Source organism: Hypanus sabinus, chromosome 21, assembly GCF_030144855.1.
Source record: "Hypanus sabinus isolate sHypSab1 chromosome 21, sHypSab1.hap1, whole genome shotgun sequence".
NCBI lineage: Eukaryota > Metazoa > Chordata > Chondrichthyes > Myliobatiformes > Dasyatidae > Hypanus > Hypanus sabinus.
In genome coordinates this window covers 9926506-9939870 of record NC_082726.1, presented here as the reverse complement: position 1 = coordinate 9939870, position 13365 = coordinate 9926506, and the positions used below count along the sequence as shown (strand labels likewise).

Genomic DNA, 13365 nt, shown 5'->3' with positions numbered 1-13365 from the left:
ATCCAACCCTGTGTGACCCCCCCACTGATCCAACCCTGTGTGATCACCCCCACTGATCCAACCCTGTGCGATCACCCCACTGATCCAACCCTGTGTGACCCCCCCACTGATCCATCCCTGTGTGACCCCCCCCCACTGATCCAACCCTGTGTGATCACCCCACTGATCCAACCCTGTGTGACCCCCCCACTGATCCATCCCTGTGTGACCCCCCCCCCAGTGATCCAACCCTGTGTGATCCCCCCCCCACTGATCCAACCCTGTGTGATCACCCCCCCCCACTGATCCAACCCTGTGTGACCCCCCCACTGATCCAACCCTGTGTGATCACCCCACTGATCCAACCCTGTGTGACCCCCCCACTGATCCATCCCTGTGTGACCCCCCCCCAGTGATCCAACCCTGTGTGATCCCCCCCCCACTGATCCAACCCTGTGTGATCACCCCCCCTCTGATCCAACCCTGTGTGACCCCCCCCACTGATACAACCCTGTGTGATCACCCCCCCCACTGATCCAACCCTGTGTGACCCCCCCACTGATCCAACCCTGTGTGATCACCCCCCCCCACTGATCCATCCCTGTGTGACCCCCCCCACTGATCCAACCCTGTGTGATCCCCCCCCCACTGATCCACCACTGTGTGACCCCCCCCCACTGATCCAACCCTGTGTGACCCCCCCCACTGATCCAACCCTGTGTGATCACCCCCCCACTGATCCACCCTGTGTGACCCCCCCCCACTGATCCAACCCTGTGTGACCCCCCCCCACTGATCCACCACTGTGTGACCCCCCCCCCACTGATCCAACCCTGTGTGACCCCCCACTGATCCAACCCTGTGTGATCCCCCCCCACTGATCCAACCCTGTGTGACCCCCCCACTGATCCAACCCTGTGTGATCCCCCCCCACTGATCCAACCCTGTGTGATCTCCCCCCCCACTGATCCAACCCTGTGTGACCCCCCCCATTGATCCAACCCTGTGTGACCCCCCCACTGATCCAACCCTGTGTGACCCCCCCCCACTGATCCAACCCTGTGTGATCACCCCCCCCACTGATCCATCCCTGTGTGACCCCCCCCACTGATCCAACCCTGTGTGATCCCCCCCCCCACTGATCCAACCCTGTGTGATCACCCCCCCCACTGATCCATCCCTGTGTGACCCCCCCCCACTGATCCAACCCTGTGTGACCCCCCCCACTGATCCAACCCCTGTGTGACCCCCCCCCACTGATCCAACCCTATGTGATCCCCCCCCCACTGATCCAACCCTGTGTGACCCCCCCACTGATCCAACCCTGTGTGACCCCCCCCACTGATCCAACCCTGTGTGACCACCCCCCACTGATCCAACCCTGTGTGATCCCCCCCCCACTGATCCAACCCTGTGTGACCCCCCACTGATCCAACCCTGTGTGACCCCCCCCACTGATCCAACCCTGTGTGATCCCCCCACTGATCCAACCCTGTGTGACCCCCCCCACTGATCCAACCCTGTGTGACCCCCCCCACTGATCCAACCCTGTGTGACCCCCCCCACTGATCCAACCCTGTGTGATCCCCCCCACTGATCCATCCCTGTGTGACCCCCCCCCACTGATCCAACCCTGTGTGATCCCCCCACTGATCCAACCCTGTGTGACCCCCCCCACTGATCCAACCCTGTGTGACCCCCCCCACTGATCCAACCCTGTGTGATCCCCCCCCACTGATCCATCCCTGTGTGACCCCCCCCCACTGATCCAACCCTGTGTGACCCCCCCCACTGATCCAACCCTGTGTGACCCCCCCACTGATCCAACCCTGTGTGACCCCCCCCACTGATCCAACCCTGTGTGATCCCCCCCACTGATCCATCCCTGTGACCCCCCCCCACTGATCCAACCCTGTGTGCTCACCCCCCCCACTGATCCAACCCTGTGTGATCACCCCACTGATCCAACCCTGTGTGATCCCCCCCCCCACTGATCCAACCCTGTGTGACCCCCCCCCACTGATCCAACCCTGTGTGACCCCCCCACTGATGCAACCCTGTGTGACCCCCCCACTGATCCAACCCTGTGTGATCTCCCCCCCCACTGATCCAACCCTGTGTGACCCCCCCCACTGATCCAACCCTGTGTGACCCCCCCCACTGATCCAACCCTGTGTGACCCCCCCACTGATCCAACCCTGTGTGACCCCCCCACTGATCCAACCCTGTGTGATCCCCCCCCCACTGATCCAACCCTGTGTGATCACCCCCCCCCACTGATCCATCCCTGTGTGACCCCCCCACTGATCCAACCCTGTGTGATCCCCCCCCCCACTGATCCAACCCTGTGTGACCCCCCCCACTGATCCAACCCTGTGTGATCACCCCCCCCCACTGATCCAACCCTGTGTGACCCCCCCACTGATCCAACCCTGTGTGATCACCCCCCCCCACTGATCCATCCCTGTGTGACCCCCCCCACTGATCCAACCCTGTGTGATCCCCCCCCCACTGATCCACCACTGTGTGACCCCCCCACTGATCCAACCCTGTGTGACCCCCCCCACTGATCCAACCCTGTGTGATCACCCCCCCCACTGATCCACCCTGTGTGACCCCCCCCACTGATCCAACCCTGTGTGACCCCCCCCACTGATCCACCACTGTGTGACCCCCCCCCCACTGATCCAACCCTGTGTGATCACCCCCCCACTGATCCAACCCTGTGTGACCCCCCCCACTGATCCAACCCTGTGTGACCCCCCCCACTGATCCAACCCTGTGTGATCCCCCCACTGATCCAACCCTGTGTGACCCCCCCCACTGATCCAACCCTGTGTGACCCCCCCACTGATCCAACCCTGTGTGATCCCCCCCACTGATCCAACCCTGTGTGATCCCCCCCCCACTGATCCAACCCTGTGTGACCCCCCCCCACTGATCCAACCCTGTGTGATCCCCCCCCCACTGATCCAACCCTGTGTGATCCCCCCCACTGATCCAACCCTGTGTGATCCCCCCCCCACTGATCCAACCCTGTGTGATCCCCCCCCACTGATCCAACCCTGTGTGACCCCCCCACTGATCCAACCCTGTGTGACCCCCCACTGATCCATCCCTGTGTGATCCCCCCCACTGATCCAACCCTGTGTGACCCCCCCCACTGATCCAACCCTGTGTGATCCCCCCCCACTGATCCAACCCTGTGTGATCCCCCCACTGATCCAACCCTGTGTGACCCCCCCCACTGATACAACCCTGTGTGACGCCCCCCACTGATCCAACCCTGTGTGACCCCCCCCCCACTGATCCAACCCTGTGTGATCACCCCCCCCCACTGATCCAACCCTGTGTGACCCCCCCCCACTGATCCAACCCTGTGTGACCCCCCCCACTGATCCAACCCTGTGTGACCCCCCCACTGATCCAACCCTGTGTGACCCCCCCACTGATCCAACCCTGTGTGATCCCCCCCACTGATCCAACCCTGTGTGACCCCCCCACTGATCCAACCCTGTGTGATCACCCCCCCACTGATCCAACCCTGTGTGACCCCCCCACTGATCCAACCCTGTGTGATCACCCCCCCACTGATCCAACCCTGTGTGATCCCCCCCCCCACTGATCCAACCCTGTGTGATCACCCCCCCCACTGATCCAACCCTGTGTGACCCCCCCACTGATACAACCCTGTGTGACCCCCCCCCACTGATCCAACCCTGTGTGACCCCCCCACTGATACAACCCTGTGTGACCCCCCCCACTGATCCAACCCTGTGTGATCACCCCCCCACTGATCCAACCCTGTGTGATCACCCCCCCACTGATCCAACCCTGTGTGACCCCCCCACTGATCCAACCCTGTGTGATCACCCCCCCACTGATCCAACCCTGTGTGATCCCCCCCCCACTGATCCAACCCTGTGTGACCCCCCACTGATCCAACCCTGTGTGACCCCCCCCACTGATCCAACCCTGTGTGACCCCCCCCACTGATCCAACCCTGTGTGATCCCCCTCCCACTGATCCAACCCTGTGTGACCCCCCCACTGATCCAACCCTGTGTGACCCCCCCCCACTGATCCAACCCTGTGTGACCCCCCCCACTGATCCAACCCTGTGTGACCCCCCCACTGATCCAACCCTGTGTGACCCCCCCACTGATCCAACCCTGTGTGACCCCCCCACTGATCCACCACTGTGTGACCCCCCCCACCTGACTCCTTGTGACACCCTTCCTTAACTCCCCAAGTTTTTGTGACCCCTCCCCCGCCACCACCGGAACTCTTAGAGGCAGCTCCCCCCCTCCGCCGTCCCAGACCCTGTGTGTTAAACCCATACCGCTCTCACCCTTGTTACCCTCTTACACCCTACCTCTGTGTGACCCCAGTGACCCTTTGAAGCTCCACCTTGTACTTGGTGTTCACCCCTCCACCATTGTTCTTTTGTCCTGGCAGCTGTGCTAGGGACAGGAAACCTGTTGCTTCAACAGCTCTGTCACTGTACTATACGTCCTGGTATCTTTACAATGCGAGTGGAAACTTTCCTCCCTGACTAAGGTTTTAAGTTTTGTTTAAGTGTCTGATTTGGTGTCAGAGTGCTTTGTACAATCTGTCATTCCACTTGAACAAAGATAACCTACAGGGGAAAGTTGTTTGCAGTTGTTTGTAGTACCTTAGAATTTGATTGGAGTTTTGGCAGTTCTGCTCTTGGATGCAGACACAGTTTGTTGATGTAACATGCTCCTGATCCAACAGAACATCGGATTGATCTGTGTTCACTGACCATTGAAGCATTAACCTCTGGTTGTTCCTTTGGTTTGAAAGGTGGCGAAGGCCGTGTCTCACTCTCTGAACAACTGTGTGAACTGTTTACCTGGGCAGAAGGATGTGGACATGGCTCTTAAAAGTATCGGAGAGTCCAGCAAGAAGCTGCTGGTGGACTTGGTAAGATTTAAGTTAAGCATGCTCCAGAGCTGTAAACTGGTCTTTGGGTGTGTCCGTTCACTTATGCATCCATCGATAAATGATATGAACTTCAGAGCTCACACTGCGAGCACTTTCAATGACACCTTCGTTCTCCCTTACTGAGATTATGCCTGATCCCTTCCTGTCATGACGGGCATACGTAACTTGTGGCAGATTTGATTCTCATTGTGTGCAGAGACTCAGGTTTGCACAGATGTCTTTCCTCTTCACAGTTCTGATATAAACAAACGCCCATCAGTCTTCCTCAGCATGGTGTGAGTCTGTCAGGCTCTGGTTGAATCATGTCCCACAGCTTTTAGAGTCATAGACAATAGGTGCAGAAGTAGACCATTCAGCCCTTTGAGCCTGCATTCTGAGATCATGGCTGATCATCTACTATCAATACCCGGTTCCTGCCTTGTCCCCATATCCCTTGATTCCCCTATCCATAAGATACTATCTAGCTCCTTCTTGAAAGCATCCAGAGAATTGGCCTCCACTGCCTTCTGAGGCAGTGCATTCCAGACCCCCACAACTCTCTGGGAGAAGAAGTTTTTCCTTAACTCTGTCCTAAATGACCTACCCCTCATTCTCAAACCATGCCCTCTGGTACTGGACTCTTCCAGCATCTGGAACATATTTCCTGCCTCTATCTTGTCCAATCCCTTAATAATCTTATATGTTGCAATCAGATCCCCTCTCAATCTCCTTAATTCCAGCATGTACAAGCCCAGTCTCTCTAACCTCTCTGCGTCCCAGGAATTAACCTTGTGAATCTACGCTACACTTCCTCTACAGCCAGGATGTCCTTCCTTAACCCTGGAGACCAAAACTGTACACAATACTCCAGGTGTGGTCTCACCAGGGCTCTGTACAAATGCAAGAGGATTTCCTTGCTCTTGTCCTCAATTCCCTTTGTAATAACATTCCATTAGCCTTCTTCACTGCCTGCTGCCCTTGCTCATTCACCTTCAGTGACTGATGAACAAGGACTCCTAGATCTCTTTGTATTTCTCCCTTACCTAACTGTACACCGTTCAGATAATAATCTGCCTTCCTGTTCTTACTCCCAAAGTGGATAAGCTCACACTTATTCACATTAAACGTCATCTGCCAAGTATCTGCCCACTCACCCAGCCTATCCAAGTCACCCTGAATTCTCCTAACATCCTCATCACATGTCACACTGCCACCCAGCTTAGTATCATCAGCAAGTTTGCTGATGTTATTCTAAATGCCTTAATCTAAATCGTTGATGTAAATCGTAAACAGCTGTGGTCCCAATACCGAGCCCTGTGGCACCCCACTAGTCACCACCTGCCAGTCCGAGAAACACCCATTCACCGTTACCCTTTGCTTTCTGTCTGCCAACCACTTTTCTATCCATGTCAATATCTTCCCCCCAATGCCATGAGCCAATCTCCTATGTGGGTCCTTATCAAATGCCTTCTGAAAATCAAGGTACACTACATCCACTGGATCTCCCTTGTTTAATTTCCTGGTTACATCCTCGAAAAACTCCAACAGATTAGTCAAACATGATTTGCCCTTGGTAAATCCATGCTGGCTCGGCCCAATCCTATCACTGCTATCTAGATATGCCACTATTTCATCTTTAATAATGGACCTTAGCATCTTCCCCACTACTGATGTTAGGCTGACAGGACGATAGTTCTCTGTTTTCTCCCTCCCTCCTTTCTTAAAAGGTGTAATAACATTAGCCATTCTCCAATCTTCAGGAACGGATCCTGAATCGAAGGAACATTGGAAAATGATTACCAATGCATCTGCAATTTCCAGAGCCACCTCCTTTAGTACCCTAGGACGCAGACCATCTGGACCTGGGGATTTGTCAGCCTTCAGTCCCATCAGTCTACTCATCACTGTTTCCTTCCTAATGTCAATCTGTTTCATTTCCTCTGTTACCCTATGTCCTTGGCCCATCCATACATCTGGGAGATTGTTTGTGTCTTCCCTAGTGAAGACAGATCTAAAGTACGCATTAAATTCTTCTGCCATTTCTCTGTTTCCCGTAACAATTTCACCCAATTCATTCTTCAAGGGCCCAACATTGTTCTTAACTATCTTCTTTCTCTTCACATACCTAAAAAAGCTTTTGCTATCCTCCTTTATATTCCTGGCTAGCTTGTGTTCGTACCTCATTTTTTCTCCCCGTATTGCCTTTTTAGTTAAGTTCTGTTGTTCCTTAAAAATTTCCCAATCATCTGTCCTCCCACTCACCTTAGCTCTGTCATACTTCTTTTTTTTTTAATGCTATGCAATCTCTGACTTCCTATGTCAATCATTGTGGCCCCTTTGAATCCTTCCTTCTCTGGGGGGTGAACTGATTTTGCACCTTGTGCATTATTCCCAAGAATAATTATTCCCATTGCTGTTCCACTGTCTTTTCTGCTAGGATATCCATCTAGTTAACTTTGGCCAGCTCTTCCCTCATGGCTCCATAGTCTCCTTTGTTCAACTGCAACACTGACACCTCCGATCTGCCCTTATCCTTCTCAAATTGCAGATAAAAACTTATCATATTATGGTCACTACCTCCTAATGGCTCCTTTACTTCAAGATCGCTTATCAAATCCTGTTAATTACACAACAGTAAATCCAGAATAGCCTTGTCTCTGGTCGGCTCTCGTACAAGCTGTTCCAAGGCACAGTTCCCTTAGACACTCTACGAACTCCCTATCCTGGGGTCCAGCACCAACCTGATTCTCCCAGTTCACCTGCATGTTGAAATCCCCCATAACTACTGCGACATTACCTTTGCCACATGCCAATGTTAACTCCCTATTCAACTTGCACCCAATATCCAAGCTACTGTTTGGTGGCCTATAGACAACACCCATTAGGGTCTTTTTGCCCTTACTGTTCCTCAGTTCTATCCACACAGACTCTACTTCTCCTGACCCTATGTCCCCCCTTGCAAAGGACTGAATCTCATTCCTCACCAACAGAGCCACCCCACCCACTCTGGCTACATTTATGTCCCTATGATAGCACGTATACCCTTGTACATTCATTTCCCAGGTCTGATCTCCCTGCAGCCATGTCTCCGTTATCCCAACAACATCATAGTTACCCATTCGCACCTGAGCTTCAAGCTCATCCGCCTTATTTCTGATACTTCGTGCATTCAGATATAGAATTTTTAACCCATTTCTCCTCTCTCTGTTTAAATCACTGCCTATTGTGCTTAACCCAGCTCCCTGAACTCCCATCGGGCTATATTGAATTTTGTTGTCCTTCCTAAATTTACTTATTCTTTCTGCACATTTAACTCCATGTTCCATCAGACCATCCCTCTGTACATGTGTCCTCCTTATCACTTGTTCCGCCTCACCTTCCTCTACTCACACTTAATATTCCGGAACCGTGTAGTCCCCAGCTGTCCTTTATTCTTCATGTCGCTATCCTCTCTCACATTCTGGATCCCTGCACCCTGCAAATTTAGTTTAAACCCCCCCAAGAAGCACTAGCAAACTTTCCTGCAAGGATGTTAGTACCACTCCAGTTCAGGTGTAAACCGTCCCGTCGGAACAGATCCCACCTTCCCTGGAACAAAGCCCAATTATCTAAAAACCTGAAGCCCTCCCTCCTGCACCATCCTCTCAGCCACGTATTAATCTGTATAATCCTTCTGTTCCTTGCCTCACTCGCACGTGGCACAGGTAGCAATCCTGAGATTGTTACCCTGGAGGTCCTGCCCTTCAGCTTCGCACCTAACTCCCTGAACTCACTACGCAGGACCCCCTCACTCATCCTACCTATGTCGTTGGTCCCTACGTGGACCACAACATCTGGGTTGTTGCCCTCCCTCTCGAGAATAACCTGCACCTGATCTGAGATGTCCCGGACCCCGGCACCAGGGAGGCATGGGATACGGCACACCTCTGCACAGAAACATGCCCTTCAGTCTCCTTTAGATAGTCTTGTGCCATTAAACTACCCAGGCCATTGACCTGCCCCTGGACTGTAGCCCTCCATACCCCTCCCATCCATGAAGCTATTCAAATTTGTGTGAAATGTTGAAATTAACCCTTAATCCACCACTTGTGCTGGCAGCACTGTCACCACTCTCTAAAACAGGGGTGGGCAAACTTTTTGACTTGTGGGCCACAAAGGGTTCTAAAATTTGACAAGGGGGCCGGACCAGGAGCAGATGGATGGAGTGTTTGGTAATACACCTCATAAGAGAAAATAAAATATCATGGGATATGTAGAAAACATGTGCTTTAATTTCAATTGAAAATGAACAAATGCATTACAACAAAATATCTGTCTTTGAAGTCCCATGGTATTTAGCTATTTATTGAAATGACTTTTAAAACACTGAAAATTAAATGAATAAAATACAGCTTTTTTTAATAGTAACAGTTATTATTTTAAAGTACTGAAAATTCTGTTATCCTTCAAGATATTATCATCATCACTCTCCTGACTGTCTTTATTTCAAAAACGGTAGGAGATGCAGGTCTACTTGTCCTGCTCCTTCTTATTCAATTGTCCCCTGTGCCAAAACTCATCAACAACCAGCACAAGGACAGAACAGTGACAGCGCGCCAGTATGCGGACCGCGTTATTTGATCTGGAGCGCATTTTTTATTTTGAGAACGTACGTGCACCTGCGCACTACTCATGTCCATCACTTAACAGAAATGACATGTAACATGTAAGGCTTATTGAAAAAATATTTTCAAATGCATTCTTTACATAACACAACGAAGAAACTTATTTTTAATTTCAGTGGGAACAGTGTTGTTGGTCTCCCTTTTTAGCCAGCGCATCAAAGTCTGGATTTAGTTTTGTTGTGGCGATTCTCAGGATGGATCTGAGGTGTTGGTCAGTTAACTTGGATCTGTGGCTGGCTTTGTTGATGTTCGTGATGCTGAACGCCTGTTCACTCAAATAGGTCGAGCCGAACAAAGAGTAAAGCGCTAAAATTACGACACGGAGTCGGTAACTGCAGTCGAAGAAAAAAACTTTATTCGAAATCCCCAGCCTCACTTTTAAGCCTCCCTCAACCTGCCCCCCCTGCGCAGAGGCTCCAAAGCTCTGTGCTCACAAATCCCCGCAGGCTATCTCCCTTAGCCGGAACGCTGGCTAATTGTGAGCCGGTTCGGATGTGCCAAGAAATGAGTCGCCACAAATGTATATAGAGTGCGTCATCTATTGGGAAAACGCCAGAATTGCGGGGAAAAAACGTTAACAAGGTTTATTAATATAATTTCATCAAGTTCTGCGGGCCGGATTAAAAAGCTTAACGGGCCACATATGGCCCCCGGGCCGTAGTTTGCCCATGCCTGCTCTAAAACCTTTCATCTTTTACCATTAACCCATAACCTCTCACCCAAACTCAGTTGAAAAGGCCTGCTTATATTTACCCTTTCTATATTGCTTAGGATTTTGTACACCTCTATCAAATCTCCCCTCAGTCTTCTACATTCCAAGGAATATAGTCCTAACCTATTCAATCTTTTCCTGTAACACAGGTCCTCAAGTCCCAGCAACATTCTTGTGAATTTTCTCTGCACTTTCAATCTTATTTACGTATTTCCTGTTGGTAGGATGCAAAACTACACTCAATGTTCCAAATTAGGCCTCATCAGTGTCTTATACAACTTCAACATAACATCCCATCTTCTGTACTCAATGCATTGATTTATGAAGGCCAGTGTACCAAGAGCTTTCTTTACAATCCTGTCTATCTGTGAAACCAATTTCAAGGATTATGGATCCCTTTGTTCTACTGCGCTCTTTGGTGCCCTACCACTCACCATTTAGACCTACCCTGGTTGGTCCACCCGAAGTACAACATCTCACACTTGTCTGCATTAAATTCCAGCTGGTCTAGATCCCACTGCAACCTATAATAGCCTTCCTGACTGTCCACTACATCCCATTCTTGGTGTCATCCACAAACTTGCTGATCCAGCTAACCACATTATCATCCAGATCATTGATACTGATGACAAAACAATGGACCCAGCACCGACTTCTGCGGTTCACCACTAGTCCCAGGCCTCCAGTCAGAGAGACAACCATCTACTGTCACTCTCTGATTTCTCCCACAAAGCAGTTGCTACCTCATCTTGAATGCCAAGTGACTGAACCTTCTCGTCCAACCTCCCATGTGGGACCTTGTCAAATGCCTTGCTAAAGTCCATGTAGACAACATTCACTACCTTGCCTTCATCAACTTTCCTGGTAACTTCCTCGATAAACTCTATAAGATTGATTAGACATGACCTACCATGCATGAAACCATACTGACTATCCCCAATCAATCCATATCTGTCCAAATACTGATATATATCCGGTCAATAATACCTTTCAATAACTTTCCCACTGATGTTAAACACACTGTTCAAAAATATATCCTGTTTTATTTTTAGAAATTTTCTGAAACAGTGGAACAACGTTATCCTATCCTCCATTGCCACATCAGTCGCTATGGGTGATTTAATCATCTCTGCTAGGGCTCCTACAACTTGTGCACTTGCCTCCCACAGGCCACTTGCCTCCCACAGGATCTTGGCGAACACCTTGTCAGGCCCTGGGGATTTATCTACTGTGATTTGCCTTAAGTCAGCAAATGTCTCCTCCTCGTAATCTGTACAGGGTTCATGACCTCGCTGCTGCTTCACCTCACTTCCTGCTTCACCTCTGTGTCCTTCTCCCAGATAAACACAGACGTAAAAAATTTTCAGGTCTCAGGGAACCCCTGCATAATAATTATTACATCTGGAGCTCATGGTACATTAGCATGATCAGTAAGTTGTAGATATAATAATCCAAAAATAATTGTCAATGGTCTTTGAATGTAAGTTTTAAAAACTCAGTAGGCTCAGTAGATTTAATTTAAATAAGGGCTGTAAATTGATTTTAATTAAAAAGCTTTACTGCTTGTTTTGAGATTCCAACACCCATTTAAAATAATCAGCTATTTTACGTGTCATATGGCTGTGATTTGTAGCTCAGTGTCTTTTCAGTTTTGCTGGAGCCATTGCTGCATCTGTGAATTGTTTACCACAGACCAGGCACAATGGAATCGGGGTTAATCAGTCACGGCATGTAAAAATTCCTTCTTGGACTGAAAATTTCCCTCCAATTTTCTACTACACAGGTAAAGTTTGTTCACTCCCATAAGTCAGTAAAGGGAAGATGAGTTGGGTAACTCAGGAGGGAGAGGCTGATGCCCATTCAATACTCGAAAAACACATTTCATGCTCCTCACAAGCTTACCATCCTCCCCTCCGTGCAATACAGCGCTCCCCAATTACCAGCGGCCTCCCCTATCTCACATCAAGAACTGAGAATAAACTCGGTCCAATTGCACACTGCTGTACTGGGCTGAGAGAACTCTAACGAGATTGTTAACAGGGCTGCTTGTCACTGCCCACCGTTGTGAGCTGTTTATTTTTTTCACGATCTGTTGAGAAACTCTGGGTTAGAGTGTTTGTAAGTTTTGGCGTGTGAGTGATATTTGTTTTTTATTTTGGAAATAAGTGGGTTATGATCTCTTTGCAATCCTCACCAACATCCCCACCCTTCCCGCGCGGCCCCTCAAGCTGCCGCCAAGCACCAAGAGCTTCCAGGAGGCGCAGAGTGAACTGAACCAAGCTGCAGCGGATCTGAACCAGTCTGCGGGCGAGGTGGTCCACGCATCCCGAGGAACCAGTCGGCAGCTGGCTGCCGCTTCCGGAAAGTTTAGTGAAGACTTTGACGAGTTCCTGGATGCAGGGATTGAAATGGCTGGGCAGGCTCAGGTAAGCAGATCCCGTGCTGGATCGGAGTGCTCAGGTTCAAGGGTTCTAATCTCAAATCCGAACAGGGATGGGACACGGTAACTTGTGAGCCCTCTGACACAGAGTCTTGGGATTCAGGGTGGAAGATGGCGACATCAACTCCTCTTTACACTTTACATCCAGCCAATAATAAGTAACCTAAAGTACAATCCCACACACTTGTCATCATGGGCAGGATGGGCCGAAGGGCCTTGTGTACATGCTGTATTGCTCCACTGTTCTGCGGCTTGTCTGGACTAAGTTCTACCAACAGCCACCCCTCTTCCCTTCCTAGCTGTGATTCACCAGTCTGGATGTGAGAGGGTAGATCTGGGGAGGGAATCTGGGAGAAGGCTGAAAGAGCAGATGGAACTATGTGATGAGAACGAAGGGGAGAGGTTGAAGGAGGAGGGTAGAAATGAACGCATAGAGCTATGGAGTTCTACAACACAGAAACAGGCCATTTGCCCCACCAGATCCCTGCTGAACTTCACACAGATCTGCTCTCATTTTCACATATCCCGATTACAATCATATCCTTCTCTGCGTGCTTATTCATGTGTTGGTTAAAATGCTTCCTAAGCGGTGACTATATCTGATTCTACCAACATCTTTAGCTA

The 13365-nt window shown here is 50.4% G+C and overlaps 1 protein-coding gene across 5 annotated transcripts in view; it reads left to right on the top strand.

Annotated features, from left to right (window-relative positions):
- tln2b (talin 2b) overlaps positions 1-13365 on the top strand; it is a 352925-nt gene that overhangs the window by 230304 nt on the left and 109256 nt on the right. For all 5 annotated transcript variants that reach the window (XM_059945979.1, XM_059945982.1, XM_059945978.1 and 2 more), the window contains exons 29-30: positions 4806-4925; positions 12530-12727. In XM_059945979.1, coding sequence (XP_059801962.1) covers positions 4806-4925; positions 12530-12727 — 318 coding nt within the window. The remainder of the gene's footprint in view (positions 1-4805; positions 4926-12529; positions 12728-13365) is intronic.